Source organism: Trichoplusia ni, chromosome 5 (genome assembly GCF_003590095.1).
Source record: "Trichoplusia ni isolate ovarian cell line Hi5 chromosome 5, tn1, whole genome shotgun sequence".
Lineage (NCBI taxonomy): Eukaryota > Metazoa > Arthropoda > Insecta > Lepidoptera > Noctuidae > Trichoplusia > Trichoplusia ni.
In genome coordinates this window covers 5,118,160-5,138,801 of record NC_039482.1, presented here as the reverse complement: position 1 = coordinate 5,138,801, position 20,642 = coordinate 5,118,160, and the positions used below count along the sequence as shown (strand labels likewise).

The 20,642-nt window shown below is 34.3% G+C and overlaps 1 protein-coding gene across 2 annotated transcripts in view; it reads right to left on the bottom strand.

The window, feature by feature from the left end:
• Positions 1-20,642, bottom strand: part of LOC113494164 — an 86,209-nt gene that overhangs the window by 5,208 nt on the left and 60,359 nt on the right. For both annotated transcript variants that reach the window (XM_026872365.1, XM_026872366.1), the window contains 2 exons: positions 12,716-12,815; positions 10,016-10,124 (listed from right to left, as the gene is read on the bottom strand). In XM_026872365.1, coding sequence (XP_026728166.1) covers positions 10,016-10,124; positions 12,716-12,815 — 209 coding nt within the window. The remainder of the gene's footprint in view (positions 1-10,015; positions 10,125-12,715; positions 12,816-20,642) is intronic.

The window sequence follows — 20,642 nt, the reverse complement described above, 5'->3', positions numbered from 1 at the left end:
TTTTAACTTAGTCAATGTATTTAAGTATTAATATAAGGTTACGTTTAATTTGCGTGGACTCAAGGAGAGTATGAGTTTTGAAAAATTGAGCATTTCTTTGCTTTTTGAAGTTAATTCGAATGTGTGTAGGTACTCTTATACCTGCACTGCAGCTTAATAACTGGCACAGTTAAAGTGAATACGGCTTCCTTAGTTAAGTCACTGTACCTGTTTGATTTAATTATTACGACTGGTTCAAATAGGACCTTCCTTGCAGACATATTAAATGTCTTCATATAGTAGACATCAAAAGAGTTAAATGCATTCGATATAAATATGGAAAATTGAATTTCAATACAAATAAAAAAAAACAGGCATGACCGTTCAAATAGGCAAATAAGAACAAATCGGTTGAAAAAATAATTTATGGGAAGCAACCAACAAATTTATGACCGTAACAACGTTGCTGTACCTCCATCTTTATTTTTAGTATGTGTTTTTATGGTGACCACAGAAATATCTGTGTCAGTAATATCTCTGAAAATTTCAACTGTCCAGCTATCACAGTTCATGAGATACAGCCAGGTGACGGACAGATGGACAGACAACGTGAGCTCAGCATGATCAGCAGAGTTCCATTCTCACCCATTGGTTACAGAACCCTAAATACAAAACACTCGACACCGCTATTATTATTATAACTAACTACATTTTCCCAGGCTAAATGTGCTTCGCGTAATTGGATAAAAATGTCCACAGAGCTTGTCATCGCGCAAAGTGCCTTAACAAGGGGACGGGCTCCAAACAGGGATGATTGTATCCAGTTTGATAAAGAAAAATAAAGACAGACATATGGCTGTACCCTGAAAAAATAACCTGGGTTTATTGAATTTATTCTGGGTTTGGATCTCAGGCCGTGTACTTTGGCATCTTAAGGCCATCTGTTGCCTTTTCTGACAGTGCCTAGTGGTCGGTGCGTCATGATATGCTTTGCATTGCCGCACACCAATGACAAGACAGTCAAGTTTAGTCTCTAAGAGTCCAACATCCGCGTCTTGGGTGCCTCTGGTTGTCCACGAGGGTTCCCCCGCCTACCCAAAAAAAGTGCCTGGGCCTATGGAATTGTCTGAAAGAGTAACAGTAGAGTTTACTCTGCTAAATAAAGGTCATGGGACAAATCTGACACTCCTATTGCTCAACCCAAAGCGGGAGGAACAATCAGATCTGGAAAACGAAGTTAGTACTGTCGTGAATCATGTTGAAGCGTGACGGCGTTCTACACTTCATGAACTTGCTAGACGAGACTGTAGCTGCTGTGGAAGCGAGACGTAGCTAGGCGTATTGTAGTACGGTATCTCGCTTTCACAACACTACTTGTCTTCTTTATTCAGATCGAATTAAAACCATTGATTTCACCCTTAAGCATATAAACTTGCACTAAATTAAAAACAAAGCATACCAAAGCAACTTTACAAGATATTTAATGTTCTTTTTTTTTAAATACGGATAAAAAGCCATAGGTACTATAGATTGCTTACTCAAAATTATTTCTAAAAAGCTACTTAAAATACACATGCATAAGGCTCAAATTACAATGGCTATAGTGTGAAATGCTGCAGGTATTTGCAATTACTGGGCAGCTCCGGAGTATTAAATTTTAATATCGGAATAGCGCACGTTACTTGGAAAATTATTTTACAGTTTATAGGTTATATTCTATGGTAATTAAAATCGATAATTGTTTTTTCGGCAACATTAACAACCTTAAAATATACTTAGATAATATCTGATTCACAAATATGTGAAAGTTTATTCGATGGTTCAAAGATTATATAGAAACATTTGTAGATATATTGAATGGTTAAATATCGCAAGGCATATTCATTTTTCATACATTTATAAAATGTAAATTAAAAAATGTATTCATTACTATAGTATCTATGTATATTAGGTACTCACGCGTATTTATCGAGATTGCCCGACTAGTTTCGGACCCAACCGGAGTCCTTAATCATGAGCTGACGATGAAGCACATCACTATAGACTATTTCTTTCTGAGAGTGCTATCGCAAATCGTTGCTGTCTCAAGTTAAGCAATACTAATAAAGGGATACACACAACAACGTTCACAATCAAGTGTAAAGGCAGTTACACACAGAGGGACACACAGACTTACCGCGTTTGACTGCACCCAGCGCAAGCCGCAAAAAGAAGTTATGTTATTTACAGGAAAGAGCAGCCCGTGCTTATGCTAAATACTATTTTCTATAGTTTTGATAAGAGCAGATTATTTTATTACATATGTAAAGTACATTTTAATTCACTTGATAGTTCAAAGGCGGAGCGGATAGCCCATACGCGGAGCACAAATGACGAGCAAAAGGTACTGATAGTACGAATAGCCGAGTGGTTGAGGTCACCCCGCTAAGTCCCCGCAGATTCGGTCCCCAATATGGATAAGCATTGGTGTCAAGCCCCCGCGACACAAGGATTGACTTACTGAATGATGGATTGCATGAAAAAAATATTATTATATATGACTAACAAAAAACTAACATCATAATTAAATTAATTTCCTATCCATAATCATGTACCTAATATATAAATATGTCGTATATAATAAAATATTCATGTAATATATGAATACGTTTAAATTCTGATAAAAAATTTGAAAAAAACCTCGACTCCTATCGGAAATCCTTTGAGAACGATGTCAGCTTAACGGGACTTATCACAAGTCTTGGCTAAGCTCCTAGGCTGGAACGTGCGCCTTAATCTAGAATAATCCGGGAAATATTCCTAGCTTACGCTTTCATTCTCTAGAACTTGCCTGAATAATGGAAATAATATTCAAGAATGGCCTGTTATTCAACTGATAGTTACATTCAATAATTCAAATAATATACATTACTAGCTGTTGCCCGCGACTTCGTCCGCGTGGGTAGAAGATATAAGTTATGATTGATACCTGCCCTATTTTTTTCACATTTTCCTTTGTATCTTCGCTCCTATTAGTCGCAGCGTGATGGTTTATACCTTAAAGCCTTCCTCGATTAATGGTCTATTCAATACAAAAAGATTTTTTCAAATTGGACCAGTAGTTCCTGAGATTAGCGCGTTCAAACAAACAAACTCTTCAGTTTTATATATTTGTATAGATTTTAATTGTGCCTTAAATATATTATGAACGGCTTTAGGTTTGTATGTCGCGGGAGTTCCACAAACTTTCAAGTCACAAGACACTATTGAAGCAAGCATTCATACTATGACATTTCGTTCCCATAAGTCACGTGACTTTCGACAGTCATCTTCATGCATTCAAGCGTTTTTATTGACTTAGAAATGTCACTGGCGAAGCTGGATCACACAAACACTTGACGCTTGTACTTGAGGTTATTACCAGTCGGCCATCCGTGGTAGTATCACTTTAAACATCATTAAAAAAATCCTAACATACTCTTGATGTACCACCTGCGTTTAAACCACTCGTAACCCTTGGGTGCCAGTTTCTTCATCATTTTTGTAAATTTATAACAAACTTGTAATAGGTGCGTTGGTGCGAACGGGTTTTCGTACCTTCGACTTTTGACTTGGCCATCCCACGTCGTACCAATACGATTTTAGATACTCATTTAATTAATATTTATTTTACACTCGATTTTCTTAAGAAAGTTGTTAATTCAATACACAAAAGATTTAAACAAGTTTTACAAATTAAATTATCTTTGTAAATCTACTTTATAAAATCAAATTCTCTCAAACTAAATTCCAAACGGTATATCTATATTACAAAATCTAATTCAATCTTGTTCGCTAAACTAGAAGATAATTTTCTATAGCCGAAAATCTTATTTGATACCAAAAGGCAAAGGGTAGAATTTATTCCAATTCAATATCACTGGACATTCAATTAGTTTTTGCTATTTCTATTTCAGAGTTGTTGTATTGAAAATCATTGCTTTTAAAAGATATAAATAAACTTTACAGCATATATAGAAAAATACTCTGTATTTAAATTATCTAATCTAGTATATAGTTTGTGATTCTAGATCATATATTTTCTAGAAAATCTGTTATTACACGATTATTTTCACAGAAACTCGGAAAAAAAATTTCAACATTGATCCCATTCTTGAAGATTTATGTGAAATGGTTTAGGATAGAACACCTCAGAGTTTAAATAGGAAGGTCTATGCCTAGCAACAGACTATACAATACAACAAAATCAAAGCAAGGAGAAGTATTTTTCTTCTTAAACAATATTTTCTTTAAACAAAATACATGTGCTCCAAGTAATTATTCTCTTCATATTCGAATGCATAAAACCTTTTTCAGAATTCAAATTTTTTAATTAATTAAAAAATAAATACGTACGGTAATTTTAAATTCAATTAAAATAATCTGCTCTTATCAAAACATTACTATTATAAGCGTAAACATTGCCAGCCAACAATAATTACAAAGTAATTTACAGCTCTATAATCAAACGTATATTACTAATTAAATGTACTACTAATAATTATTAAATGATGTAACGGTTTACTCACGCGTATTTATCGGGGTAGCCCGATTAGTTTCGGACCCAACCGGAGTCCTTAATCATGAGCAGACGCGGCGGGATCGCGAGTCGAACCGGTTGGGTCCGAAACTAGTCGGGCTACCCCGATAAATACGCGTGACTAAACCGTTACATCATTTAATAATGAATCATTCTCACGACAGTTACTATCAAAATACTACTAATAAGTTTAACGTATTTTTACCATAATATAACGAATAAATCCTAAATAATTATAACCGAATATTCAAAGATCAATTTATTTTAGTCGCCGTTAATTCTCATGCTGTCTCTATCATATTTAGGTGTAAGAAAGGGATAGAGCTACAATCCTATTCACAATTTTTAGGTCAATTCTTTTTTCTGCTAAAAACGCCGCCTTAGGTATAGTTGTAAAAAGTTTTTATATTATTTTGAGGTTAATGTTTTTTTTTTTAATGAAACAGTATTGACCAAGGAGGTATGGTATTAACTTGAATATTATTATGTAAACAATTCACACGTTATGGTCTCAGTAGTTGAAATCTTTTGTAAATAATCGAATGCATATTTCAACGAAAATATATTATTATCTTTATTTATGTAGTTACTTGTCATCTCAAAATCGTTATAACACTGTTAAACTTATTAAAACTTAACTTATTACACTATATATTTTTTATGTCAATTACCTCTATTAATTAATTAATTGATTAAATCTATGTTACTTCTTATTTTTTCAAGAACATGTCTGCGAAGTTTCATGACGATCGGTTTAGTACTTTTTGCGTAAACGCGTAACAAACGAACTTATACTTAAAATATTACTCACATTTATCATATTAGTAAGATTACTACCGCAAGAAAAGCAGAATTCAAAGAAACGGCATTTAAGTCTTCGCCCGTTTATGGTCTACAGTATCATATACACACACAGTAATTAGATTCACGAATATAACTGTTATAACTGGTAATAAAACTTAAGCAGAGTATAGCAACTTGTACAGTTTTATTGAGTAATTTAAAATTCGCAAAAAAAAGTAAAACTAATGCTACCAGTTACAATTAGCACGTCTGTATTCCCCCTAAAACAATGTTCATTATTATAATTGGAGATGAATCCAACAGATCCATTTAAATAAAGTGTTAAAAAACGTCCCCTTTCTAATGGATGGAGAAATAAGTAATTGATTTAAAAGTTTCCCCACAATTGCTGATTTGGGTCGTGACAAACTTTTTCCCGTGTTATAAAAGTCCAAACTTATGGAGTTCAGAATTAAAAGCAAAAATTTCTGCACTGTAAGTTGTCTGTAAGTTTGCAACTACTTCCCATGAGTTCATATGCATAAGTTTTATTAACTTCCGAGGGCATTGCCAGTTAGAAGACCCGACAACATATTATATACAAAAAAAAAATTGTCTATATTATAGACAAACATTGATTTTGTTGCTAAATGCTGGTACGTTGTTGGGAAACATCGAAGTTTAAATCTTTTTGTGCTAATATCGAAACTTCTGAATACAGTTCCATACTCCCCAAATATTTAGTTTTAAAACTAAAAATATAAATCAGCTTAAATCCTTTTTATATATTTCTGTCACTGATGCACTTTATTCAAGATCATTCTCCCTCTCAATATTATAAAAGTATTTCCTATGGATAATGTATCAAACACGATGAAACTGACATTAATTACCGAACATAATAATCTCAATTAGGGCTCGTTCTCATAGACAAGCAACTGACGTGACGCGAAACGGCACCGTGATGCGAACATCTATTGTGTTGGTGTTTTCACGTGACATTGATGTGCCTCAACACGTTATATTGGCGTTATAACATGCTCATGTGGCAACAATTAGAGTAAGAATGTCAAAAACAAAATAGAAAACAAAAAAGACCGTTTTGAGGTTCTTTCGAAAGGTTAATATGATGCCCTAAATGTCATTCTCATTAAGAAAACTGGTAAGAAACTCCATAAGTTACTGTTTAGAAAATAAAAAGTTTGTAATTACCATAGTAGAAGTAAGAATGTAACCACAAAGTTATTTAATCTAATAAAAAATTGGAGTAACCATATTCATTTATTTTCTTCAAGATTAAGTACAGGTTGAGCATCAAATGAAAAGACAACACACAAGTTTACAAAAGAAAACAGCAAACATTGCCATAGACCATACAATTTCCACATACCGTACCAAAAAAAAAACAGGTATTTTTTACGATCCTACTTGCACACACACTACTCTCTCGACCATTTAACACAAACCCAATTTTACGCAACCCTTAAATAATATTGACCGCAGTCCAAATCGAAGGTAACACAGCACCTTTACCGGTAATAGCTCAATTACCGAGGGTTACCAAAAGCATGTGGGACTTGGAGTAATTGCCAGAAGTCGACACTCCACGCGTGAGCTTACGTCTTCACAAACCCTCAATAAGTGGTTAGAAACAATTTGGCTTTGGAAGAAGCAGATTAGGTACTGAATTTTATTAATCATGCTTAGTATCAATTTTATTTTTCTTCTTTTATCTAGTATCACGTGTCTTTTTGTCTGTCTGTCGATCTATTATCAAATCTTGCGAGTTGATTTGATCAACTCCCTGGTTTCCAACCGCATACCGGTTTCGGATACATCGTACTTTGTAGATGAAAGTTTTTAATTTACTTTATTTCTATAGACCATTATCATTATATTATTCGGAAACAAATCTGAATTTAATATGTTATTCAACTTCGAACACACAAATACGTTGAAACGAAACCTATTTCTTTCATTCGCCATTAAAACCCAAAAACCACAACTTCTTGGATAAAATGAAAAGACCTCCATTTCTCCAAACGGGCCGCATAAAATCAAACGTTACCAAATGAATGTTTAATGAACAAGCCACCACGAGATTGATCGTTTGTTTTTCAAATCTAAACGAAGATAAATAAACCGCACTTAAGAGGCTCAAAGGTTTCCACATAAAAGCCGCGAGAGGCTCAAATAGGCCAAATAGCTGATTTCAGCCGTCTTATATCAACTATAAGTGTTCAGTAAGTGGTTTCGCTAAGTGCCGTGAAGGTGTTTCTCTCAAAAATTTATGATAGAATAATTTGTGTAGACTTTCGAGGAATGTACCATAAAAAAATAATTACTCTCTAAATGTTTATTTGTCTCATTGAACTGTAAAATAATATTAGTGCATGTGCGGAAACGTGAAAGCGTCACAATTCATACTGCAATTATACTAATAGATGTGGTACCTACCTATCTAACTATCTACCTATCTACTTTACCCAAACGTTACGCGAGCGAAGCCGGATGCAAAGCGAATCATCAATTTAATTTTCCATATACCTAATATAATACTATCACAATGCATCGCTTACAATAACATCGGCTGATACGTCACGCGCCGCCTGCGCCCGACGTGTCAGTGACAACTAGGCTCGCGTGACGTCACTATTATATTGTCATTCAACTGTTTACGTTTATTTTATTTTGACAAATCTATAGTATCGGATAGGACTATCGAGGCATTTAATACATTGTTATCCTAAATGCTGTGATATTGTCAATTGTTTTGTCATTCTGCCCAGCTATTGCACGGCTTTTATGGATTTTTTAGTACTGTTCTAATGAAATTCTCGATGTGTTGCTGTTTTTTGACCCAGCCGGCAGAAATTTTATTTGATTGACTCTTAATCTGGGGAAGATGGTGTTTGATACCGGATGTAATGCAGGTAAACCGGGCCTTTCGAATAGCTGGTGCGAAAGACAGCTATTTAACTATAAACCATTATATGACACTGACAACGTAAAAAGATAAATTAATAGATAGATAAATTTAATTATCCACTAACCCATACTTGTTAAAATTTAGAGCAAATCCATTTCTCTAAGATCTGACGGTCCTCAAGATTTCATCAAACAAATCACTTACAGCGACAAGAACATATTTACGAGACTATAATATGGACGTCGATACTGAATGATTCTTGCCGAAACCACAACGCTAAAACAATATCAGAACAGCAGTTTAGAATCGTTCTAATGCCCTCAACTTGGTCGCTTAAATATTTACGTTAAACCTACATCGAATATTAACAGCTGGGTACCTCACTACCACATGGAGAGACCGATTTGTAAAGTTTATTGCGAATCGGAATATTGCTGAAATAATCTTTACCTATCGTGAAGTGGTATTTGAAATAGTTATTGTTTCAAAGAACGATGATTATCTTGTATTTTTTAACTGTTGCATTTGGCCAGCAGTTTTCAACTTTTTCTTTTTGTGGTAACCAGATACTCTTTTTACGTTTTTTTTTTCTGAGTGAAAGCAGAACCTACGGTCTTCCGTTTAGCAATCAGCCGACTAACCACAAGTCGACTTGGCAAGTCAACCGCAAAATACAACTAATGGCAATAAACCGTTTTATTGCCATTAGTTACATATGATAATTGATTATTTGATACATTGATGAGTCGAAAACAAGACTCCTATATTTTTTTACCATATTTTTTTATTACAACTAAATCAAAAAAACAACTTTAGACCTAATAACTTAGATGACAAGAAACTACATAAAATTATTTTTTGACTTTTAAACCGTGATTCTTTGAACCGATAACTTTAATATATATTTTTTCTAACTTCGCGATATTTAATATTTATTTTTCAGTTTATTTTTTCTACGAAAACTGATATTATCACGTCCTAAACTCTATTTCGGTAACTACATTTACAAATGAGTTTGGATTATGATAGAAAGGTCTATCGCATGACTACTAAAACTATTTACCTCAATCGCTAAGGCAAATCTAGAAACTAAGGCTTTAACAAATACTTAAGTATTTAAAATTTACAAACCATTTTTATTTTTGCTACTGTCCGTCTTATCTAAAACAAAATATCAGATTAAAACTATGTTTATTAACTAATTAAAATAATTAGCAGAATAGAATTAACTAGTTATTTTTGAAGGTCATGCTATTTTGCGTCATGCTTTGAGTAAGAAATTCGCACATGCTGTGTTTGAAGTGATTCCAAATTTCATGCGCTTTTTGCTATTTAATTTTTTTTATTTTTTTTAAAAAAGATGGGTTTAGGAAAGGATAAGGTAGAAGGGGACTGAATAAAAAAAATAAGGTAAAAAACAGGTTTCTCTTTATACCCCCATTTGTTTTTATTTCGACTTGTTTAATTTTTTTTATGGTTCGGTTAGGTCTTTTTTGAATTAACAAATGCAGTATAGTTGATATTGGTTAAAATTAAACAATGCAAAAAATATTTGATGTGTATAAGGTACCAGGCCCTCACAAATAGAAGGAGGTTTGAATATGGAAGGGACTGTAATTCCTAGAAATGGTGTATAGGGAATTCTTATTACTTGAGTATGTTAGTACCTATATCATGTACAAAAAAATCTGATAACAATTGGGTACTAGGATCTCATAAATTTAAGGAGGTGGATTCAAATTAGGAACGGACTATACAAGACTCACCAAGGCTGGCATCGTATGTGTTCATATACTCTGACGTCATAAACTGCGATACCAGCGCCGTCTTGCCGACACCGGCGTCTCCGAGTAACACCACCCTGTATTTTGGTACCTGTGGTAAAAAAATAAACACATTATCAGAATTGTTCATATTTAATTTTTTTTTTTTTTAATGCGGACAACATCACATACATTGTTCTGAACCCAAAGTAAGTTGCTAAAGCACTTGTGGTATGGAATTCAGATACAACGAAGGTACCACAAACACCCAGACCCGAGACAATGTAGAAATGTGAATTTTTACATTGACTCGACCGGGGATCGAACCCGGGACCTCAGAGTTAGCGACACCTTGAAACCGGTGCGTACGCCACTCGACCACGGAGGTCGTCAATTCAGTCAATTTAGGAGTCCTGATTTCATTATTCATATCTTTTGGTTCTAATTCCTGGACCTATTTCAATTTTGTCTTTAAAATTTGCTTTCCTTCGTATAAATAATAATACTAGTCTATAAGCTTTTCGTTTCTGGTCAAAGAGATCTTTAAATTTTGAGAAAAAAAGACTATATTTTCGGGTGTTCAAGTTATTTATCCAATACTGTAGATGGGATGAGGAAGTTCTTTCAAATCCAAGTCTTATGTCTTCATTTCCAAACAGACAAAATGGGGATGTATTGTTTTCTTTTTCTGAAAAAATTTCTTCCACACTAAGGAATTAAATTCTTGTGTCATGTGGAGTTTCGAAAACATTCTTGTCAAGTCACATGCACAGTCTACAAGGAGTTTACTCATCCCAAAATAATGTATAACCAAAATGCATTGTTAAACATTATCTAATATAGTCAAATAATATCTAACTTCAAAGGCAGTATTTACTTCAATATACCGAATGGATGTTAGACAATACATTGGTAAAATAACAAGCCAATCATTACAACCGGCGTCACTTTAAATGTCTCGTTTGACATGGTAATGAGTCACGCGAGACAGGGACACGTGACATTATAATGTGGATATTATGTGTATGTGAAAGGAGTTTTTGTCATGTCACCTTGTGAATCGGTGCATGGAATGGTAGATATGCGGATCGATGTATGGATTTGTATTTAAGAGGTGCAGGTTCAATTCCAACGCAGGTAAAGTATCTAGGTGATTTTTCAAAGTTACATATATGTATGTACTTTCTTAATGTTTTAAGACTCCCTGACAAAGGAAAAAATCGTGGGGAAACCTGCACTTCTGGACACCTAAGCCCGTTTTAAATATTTTTCTTATTAATATTATGGAGAACTCGACTTAAATTAAAAATATGAAGTTATTTAAAAATCACATAAAAGAACAACAGTCACACTATCGTTTCTCTTGAAATAATTTTCACAATCCTTTTACATAAATAAAGAGACTTACTGCCAAACAAAAGCAGAACTAGTCCGCAAAAGGACTTTGTGAACACAATTAATTTTAAATGAACCTATTAGTGACCACTCCTACGGGACCTCTCTAGCTCCCTGACCTCCTCTCCCCTCCACTCCTCTCCCCTCCACTCCTCTCCCGTACACTCCTAACTTCCCCCTCCCCTTTCTTGCCTTACACTCAAAGAGACAAACTTTCTACGTGTTAAAAAGTCTTCTTAAAAAGAAAAAAAGGTAATTTTCATCCAATATAAATTTAAATTAGCTACCCACTAACAGAAATATGTGTCACCCAAATTTCAATTCTAACACAAAAGCTTAAGGTAGAAATTCGTTTGAAACGGGATAGGTAACTTGTTATTGAATTTGGGTCGTTTTTGCAAACGAAATTATGGCGGGATATTGTGTGATGGGTTTATTAGCTTTCGTATAATGTGTATTATTATAATATTCGTGTTGGTTTTTGATAACAGATGTTTATTTTTATGAACTTTATTCGCTTTTGTACATGAAAGGAATTTCGCCTGCAGGAAGACAGTAAAGGATAGTATTCGTTGTAATTATTTTACTGTTTATGATACCTTTGCTAGACTGCTTTAAGATAAAATTCTTTGAGATCAGCTAGTTCACATCCATTATTATTTTTTGAGCCTATACGCACACCCTAAACAGTTAAAGCAGAACTATAAACATCGGAAAATCAAGGTAACTTGCTATACAGAGCGTAGTATCCCGCTTCTACCACAGACCGTTTTGCTATAAAAGCTCGTAGCAGTTTTGAACTTTAAATACGGTAAAGATCACATGTTCCAAACCACATTTTATACTTTCGTAGTCAGTTATTTACGCTACGAGCGTTAAACTCTAAGACGCTCATTATAACTTAACCACAACTTGATATATACAAACCTTAATACAAGTCAGTACGAAGATCAAAACTACGGCATGTAGATTTTGCGGTTCGTAGCCTCCATGAGTAACTTAGTAAATTATTGCTAAGATTAGGAGCTACGAAATAAAGGCTACGCGGAGTTGCTACGCGGAAAATGCTACGAAGAGAAATAGTGGATATTATGGGTAGGTCAATGGACTATTTTGTATGCTGACCTCAAATTAATGAATGAAATTCGAAACTTGGACTTTTAGTGTATACCTCTAAGTGACTACTACCGTATAGATAATGAAAATTTTAACATTCTTTCTGATTTTAAGCCCAAGGTTCCTCATAAACCACTCTACCCGTAAGTTTACCTACTTCTTTTTTTTTATACTGATAAAGTAATATCTTACTGGATCCAGTTCATCGTCATCTGGTGTGTCGAGGCTCGCGGAGTCGACGGGCCTGTAGCCGGAGCAGCATGAGCCGTCGAATGGAGACCGGTCGGAGGCTCTGAGGACAAAATAAAAGGTCTAATTAAATGGTTTATATGAAGTGTATAAAAACTCGTGAGTACATAATCTAAGAATGCTTGTTGTAAGTTTGGGTGTCTTTATATGACATAAATGTTCATAAAACCTCCTACGTTAAATAATATAAATGTTTAAGTGCGGAAGTCGTTTGAAAAAAAAAATATCAGCCTTTAGCACTAGTTGTTTAAAAAGCTTTGTAAAATATCCAGATCATAGGTATATTATTTTTATGTACGGATTATACGCGACAGTATGCAAACAAGTAGTTTGCATTGATTATCTCTCGCCAATTTTTTTTTCTTTACAGACATTTAATTTTCGCAGCAATCTCCCTGAAATGTGTTCCACTCATACCAGGTCCAATAGAACCGTTCAACACATACACAGGTACGTTAATAGCGTATTGTTTTCCAATATACGCAGCAAAGGCAAGTAATTAGTCAATATTGCCTCACTAACGCTCATCGAAGCGGACTATTGGATCACAGGTACTAAGTCACACTGAGCGAGGAAGCGACTAACTGGTAGCTTGTTTTCTCACTTTTAATAGATCACATTCTAACGTAAAGAAAAGAGATGCATATATTTATAGTTAATTGCTGACTGAAAGCCAACGAGAGGAAGAAAGTGCTCGTTTGACGGAACTTATAATGATTGAAATTAAAATTAGTAAAGAATTAATAAAAGTGTGACTCGCGACCCTGCAGTGTCAGCTCATGATTAAGGACTAATAGGTCTGAAACTAGTCGGGAAATCCCGATAAATACGCGTGAGTAAACCTTTGCATGGTTTAATAAAATTGTATTTCGTCAGTTGACACGCCTTATCCTCTCTGTTCAGCGTTTGAAAACAGGTATATTTCACTGCTCGCTACGCCAAAATGATCGCAACTATACACTCGCTACCCAAGTGGCAAAGCTGCCCAGACAAAGAAACATGTCACAAGTTTCTATACTCCATATGTTTAGGTAGTTAACCAAAGGTAAACAGTCTTGGTGTGCCTTTTTATACAAACACATGTTAAATAAATAAACAACTGATATACATATTTCAGTGTTACATTTCATTTGGTAATCTTTATTGTTGTTTTAGGTTTTGTTTTTAGTCGAGTTTCATTTTTAAACTAGCTGTTGCCCGCGTTATAATTTATACCTGCCCTGTTTTTTCCACATTTTCCTTTGTATCTTCGCTCCTATTAGTCGCAGCGTGATGGTATATAGCTTAAAACCTTCCTCGATGAATGATCTATTTAACACAAAAAGAATTTTTCAACTTGATCCAGTAGTTCCTGAGATGAGCGCGTTCAAACAAACAAACTCTTTAGCTTTATATGTTAAAGTATAGATTGAGTTTTTAGACAATAAGACACACCAAGATTGTTAACCTTTAGTTAACTACCTAAACAAATTGAGAATAGCTCCATTCGCTTATGGAGTGCGTATATACGACGTCGTCGTGGCATAAAGGCCTGTAGCTGTTTTAGCTCTATCACTGAATATTCTCATAGTAATCATAGATTACGCTGACTTGCGATATTTGGAACGGGATAACATGATTCAGCGAATGTTTTCAATATACTCTTGCATTTGATGGAAGATTTGCTGACAAAGGCATGGCTTATAGTAAGTTAAGTTGATGGCGAATTTTTGGAAAAATATATTTTGCATCCATGTAGTGAATCGGCATTTTATTGAAATTGGTTTTAATCTTGCAGTTTTACTAAATTTAGTTATTTTGGAAATGTCGTGCCCCTAACTCCTGAACTAATATTTAATTGGGATATTTTTATACGCATTATTAATATTTACAAGTACACATAATGTAATGAATATCTGTTTCTTGATACAACGCCTTCGTTATCCATTTTCTGTAGAATCAATAAAAAAACTATTTTCTATGCTTACTTAATACACCTTGAATTAAAGTTAAAGCTAGAACACTTTCCTAATCGAATAACTTCATAATACTTAAATTTATTTACCTTGTTAGCACTGCAAACTACCGCCGACGCGGCGAGGTAAAGTTTTTATGTAACATTCTTTCAAGTTATTCGTCATCCTTCATTTGTTTCTTAAAATTTTCTCATAATTTTATGGTGTGTGAATATATACTGAATAACACACTGCTTGTACCTACTTATATAACACTAGCTGTTGCCCGCGACTTCGTCTCCGTGGGTAGAAGATATAAGTTATGATTTATACCTGCCCTGTTTTTTTCTCATTTACCATTGTATCTTTGCTACTATTAGTCGCAGTGTGATGGTTTATAGCCTGAAACCTTCCTCGATGAATGGTCTATTCAACACAAAAAGATTTTTTCAATTTCAACCACTAGTTCCTGAGATTAGCGCATTCAAACAAACAAACTCTTCAGCTTTATATATTAGTATAGATATAGATTATGTTTGAATGATATTACTGTTACGTAAGCTGTGCATAAGATGCTTATAGAGAATTTTAGATGTTTTCGTTAGAAGTGAACAGTCTACAACAGTCTATCACTTATTATTACCATGCTATTACCAATATATCCTGTATCGGTTTAAAACAGAAATAGTCATAATGATTATCTTCTTCTATTATCTTTCTAATATTTAAAATTCTCGTGTGACGTTGTACGTAATTGGACTTCTCCAAAACGGCTTGACTGATTCTTATGAAGTTGTTCATATTCAGTAACTTTTATTTTTCATAACCTTATTTTCTGCATCATGGTAAAGCTTTTGCATATAAAGTATATTTAAGCTTGCTGTAAATCGTCGAATGTAACACTTTTTACAATTTAATTTTTCTTTTTTTTTAACTTCAAAGTCTTCTTCTTTAAGCGCACGCTCCATACAAATAGACTAAGGACAACCAGTTTTGCAAAGTAGTCATCTACCCTATTTACGATCTGCACCAATCGCTGCTCAAACTTGAAATTGTTTTATGGCTTCAGCATGAATATGTCAGCTATTACGATTACGTGGGTCACAATATTGTGACTGACAAACGGTCGGTACGGTCTTATGTGTGACCCTCATGTATATTTTTGTACTACAAGTTGCCCTTAAAACAAAAAAGTACCTATAAATCGAAAAAAGATTAACAGTCTATCCGGATTATAAACTTGATATCAGTCAAAAGCCTCACAATAGTTAATCACACTAATAGGTGTTAGTTCTCTCTCTCTCGTTCTCTAGTTTGTAATCAAAATGGATCCCAAATCTGCATGCCTACCAAATGAAAAGACGATATTCAAGCCGGTTCATTTCAGCTCACTTGAATTGCGTCTGACTTTGAATTTGTAAGCTGATTTTGAAATACGTGTATGTCACAAGCAATTTCGATTATTATTGGTAGAGCGTTAAGATTGATTTTTGTTTGACAGCAAATGTACTTGGAGTTTTGTGCATGCTGTTTTCAAATTGATTCTGACGCTGAGTAAAATGTATTTTTTTTTACAGTGCTCTTTTTATTTTCTACGCCCAACTATTTTACAGCATTTGCTGTCTTAACAATGTAAGTTTTTCGCTCATATAAGCACTTATACATTTCCTTATCAGGCTCTCCAATCACTTTAGCCTTTTTTTAAATCTTTTGACATTTTAACATTTTAATGTAATTTTAAAGTAGCTAAGTCAGTGATAGAGTGACATACAATTAATTTCCAATGCCATGCCTTTATCTTCACTACCGGTGAATAAAAACCACATTCGACTTAAGTCAAACTACAATCAAGCATCACGTGCCTGCCAAAGAGAATAGGCGTGCAAGTCTCACATAAATCGAATGCTGTTTTCGTTTTCTATAGATCATAAATTCATCATCATTGGCCTAGACTTTTCCCAACTATGTTGGGGTCGGCTACCAGTCCAACCGGTTTCAGCTAAGTACTAGTGTTTTACAAGGAGCGACTGCCTATCTGACCTCCTCCTCCCCTTTTTTTTGTTCAATCAACACTTTTAGGCAAATTCAGTCTAAGCTATGTCAATTAATAAAAGATCTACAACAATATTTTAAAAATAATTATAGTATTGCAAAGTACTCGAAAAGTCAATTCAAAGAAATCTTAACTCGATGGAGTAATACGTGTCGCTCCTAGAGCTAGTTTCTAGCTCGAAATCAGATCAGCTCCATTATACGTCATTACATTACGTTGTCACGCAATATACATAACCTGTCAAAACCTCAATCAGGAAACCGGGAAAAAATTCAACTAGCAATGATTACAGACCGACAGACAAGCCTACAACGGGACAAGAGAAACTGAAATAAATAAAACCTTGTAAAAATAGTATTTCAAACAAAAGTATCAAAAATAATAGCACACGAGAAACACAAGTCAAAAGTCGATGTCCTTCAAAGATTGCATTTAACTTCAATTTTATCTTCAAAGGCATGTACTTCTAATAATTGACCATTAAAACTTACTTCTATCTTTAAAAGATACTTTAATCTTTTACGTGAAATCTGAACCAATTGGCCGCAGGCTTAAACGAAATAATTTAAGCTAAACTAATTTAGTTCTAGTTTCGTATAAACGTTTAACGAAGTCACTTATCTACGTAGATTAAATCTCACTTTGACTTATGAATTATTTAACTGCAAAGATTCTTGGTTGACAAACTTTGCTTTTCAAAAAAATCTTACAACTTATTTTCCCCCACAAAGGGTAAAAACTGTAAGAAGTCATATACCATACGCATACCGTATTTTTATTATTTACAAACCCAAAAAGGTTTAATTTTAAAAACATAACTGCGATAACATTCATATGTAGATGTATAACATTCTTGCAAGTTGGTTAAAAATAAGTGCAGTCACTTTTTTTTTTTTATTATAATCCCAGAAGCCCATACATATCAATAAATACATATACTGGTACTAAACTAACTAACATAAGCAGGTCAAATAATACAAACCTTTTTTAAGAACATTAACAAAAAGCGATCGATAATTATTCGCGATCAATTGCCTTTATTATTTCAGCCTGACTTGGGCGCATTTTTAATTTTATACTTGGCTTATAAATATAAATAGATAGAGTTGAGCGGCGCGTGTAATGGATTTGCATGACCTAATATTATCGTGGAGGTTACAAAATAAGTAAGACTTGTTTATAGTGGGTTCCGCATTGATGAAGATACTGTGTGACATTGTTTGTTGTAATAAATTTCGTGAGATGAATTACCAATTGTTCTAAAATTTAGTAACCCAACTTATTAGATCCGACGACCTCCGTGGTCGAGTGGCGTACGCACCGGTTTCAAGGTGTCGCTAGCTCTGAGGTCCCGGGTTCGATCCCCGGTCAGGTCAATGTATAAATTCACATTTCTACATTGTCTCGGGTCTGGGTGTTTGTGGTATCTTCGTTGTATCTGAATTCCATAACACAAGTGCTTTAGCAACTTAGTTTGGGTTCAGAACAATGTATGTGATGTTGTCCGCATTTATTGTTTATTGTTTATTAGATACTGCTTTAGAAAGGATATTTACGCGAACAAAAAATATTTTTTATTTATTTTAAAGCGGTTTCTTCCACTTACATTAAGTATTAATTTTTCCGTGTGTGATCTTAAGAAAACAATAGGCCATTGCAGATACATTTTGTGTTTTAAAAAACGATTCCCGAAGTACGGATTTAAACCTTGTTGCGCGGCGCCCTTTTACAAAAAATCAAGTAACATGACATAACGTTACATGCACAAAGACACCCCTTCACACAAACGCTTATCCTTCTTTCGGTTCAAACCCTCGACACACAATGGGTTTGGCGTGGTGAGCTATGCCACTTGGCTATCCGTGCAGTCCAATTCAAATAAGTCTCAATTTTGCAAGCACCATATCCGTTTAAAGATATATCATTTTTAAAGTGAAACTTCTCTTTAGGTGTTGGAAGAAAATTTTCCGTAACGCGTCACGCGTCACTTTTTTTTTAAATCTTACTAATCTAACAAAACGTATGAATATGAGCAGAGCCCGTGCCTCGAGCATTGCCGAGATGCTATCTTTATTTTTTGACAGGAGGTTGTCAATGATTTTATGCAGGAGATTACTATTTTGTTAAACAACATGTTGCCATGCACAAAAGAGGTGGATTGGAAATAACAGTAGCTCATGGACAGACATACAGAAAGCAGAGAGATAAAGTCACGTTAAAACCCTTTGAATACGGATCTTTAAAACTGTGGGTGTGTGTGTGTGTGTGTGTGTGATTTTCTCGTTTTATACAGCATTATCGATCGCATCGATTGAATTTTCTGAAGTAGGTTTTCCGATGAAATGGCGAATATATACGGTATTCGGAGAATTCATTCTGAATACACCTCGAGTTATTTTAGTGCAATTAAAAAGGGACAGTATTCTCGTAAAAAGGATGGATGAAACCGACCAATTGTTATTGGATAAACTATTAAATTTTGTTGTTTATCTGATATTTGTAAGATAATGCGATCTATCAATAAATACAAAAACATACAGTAAGTAACTAGGTAGGTAATTGGAGGTATTGAAGAAGATCCTACTAGTGTTATAAACGCGAAAGTTTGTATATAACGATGTATGGATGTTTGTTCCTCTTTCACACTAAATGAACTTAGACGAACTAGTACACAGATAGTTTATAACTAGGATTAATACATAAGATAGTATTTATCCCGATTTTATGTTCCCACAACCTTTTTTTCTTCTTATTACTTTATTTCGTTACTTAATAGCCCCGTTATTTCACTTATCGCGCAAATATATTCCAAGTTTAGGTAGTAAAAAACCGAAATAGTAAGACCAAAAATCCATTTTACTTTCAACATAAACAACTTAAGACGATGATAGCGTAAACTAGGGCGGTTCATTTACCTTTTAAATCTATTGTCGCGAATGCTAAGAGCCAAGGAGGTGGGTAATCGATCGTGAAAAGCAAAACGTTTATTAGAATACACCCCTGCTACAAAGGTGTGTTTAGACGTGGCGGGAAATATCGGGCGAGTTGATATTGAGGAATCGCGCATCTTTAGGCCTGTGGACATGTTACATATCTCTTTGCACTAACGCTGTCCGGTTTAATGTATTGAATGGACTAACCACAGTCACGTCAAAGAAATTTCCTAGGTCTTCGGGGCTTTTTACACCACAATAGAATAACAATTAATGTGTTTTACATTTTTTCAATTCAATACATTGCATTGTAGTGATTCAACCAACGTTGGTGCTAAGCGAAATGTAACTTGACAATCTTTCAAAATAACTTCATTGGACTTGAGGAAAAGACACGTCACTCTAAACCATGTACGCTAGCACACTTCGCAACGTCAATAATAATGACTTTAAAACAAAGCGTTGTCCCTAGATATTAAAAGTAATAAATCATCGACATAACCGTTTAGTTACTCGCACGATACTTCTCACTCGTCTAAACGAGCCTTTAGTCAGTCACCTAAATAACGCACCTTTTGCTTTCGCGCCTTTCACGGTACAACGACCCGTGATACCGCGAAAATGTAAACATTTATGAATTTGTAAAGGTGAGCTTTTAGAAAAACGACGTACGATGTTTTGTAAGTTGAAAATTCTAAAGCATTTTGATACTCGATAGATTGGTTTTATACTGTTCAAATGTATAGTTAATTAACTTTCTCACAATAGAATAACTATTAACTTTACAATAAAAGAACTAGCTAGCGAACCTTTGTATTGTTTTTTACTGATTTTTGCAGATAGATTGATGACGGGGTCTTCACGTAACAATGGAAACAGAAACTTGTTTAAGTCAATTATAGACACAAAATCAGATGTAGTAGTGATGTAGTAGATGTATGCAACACCAC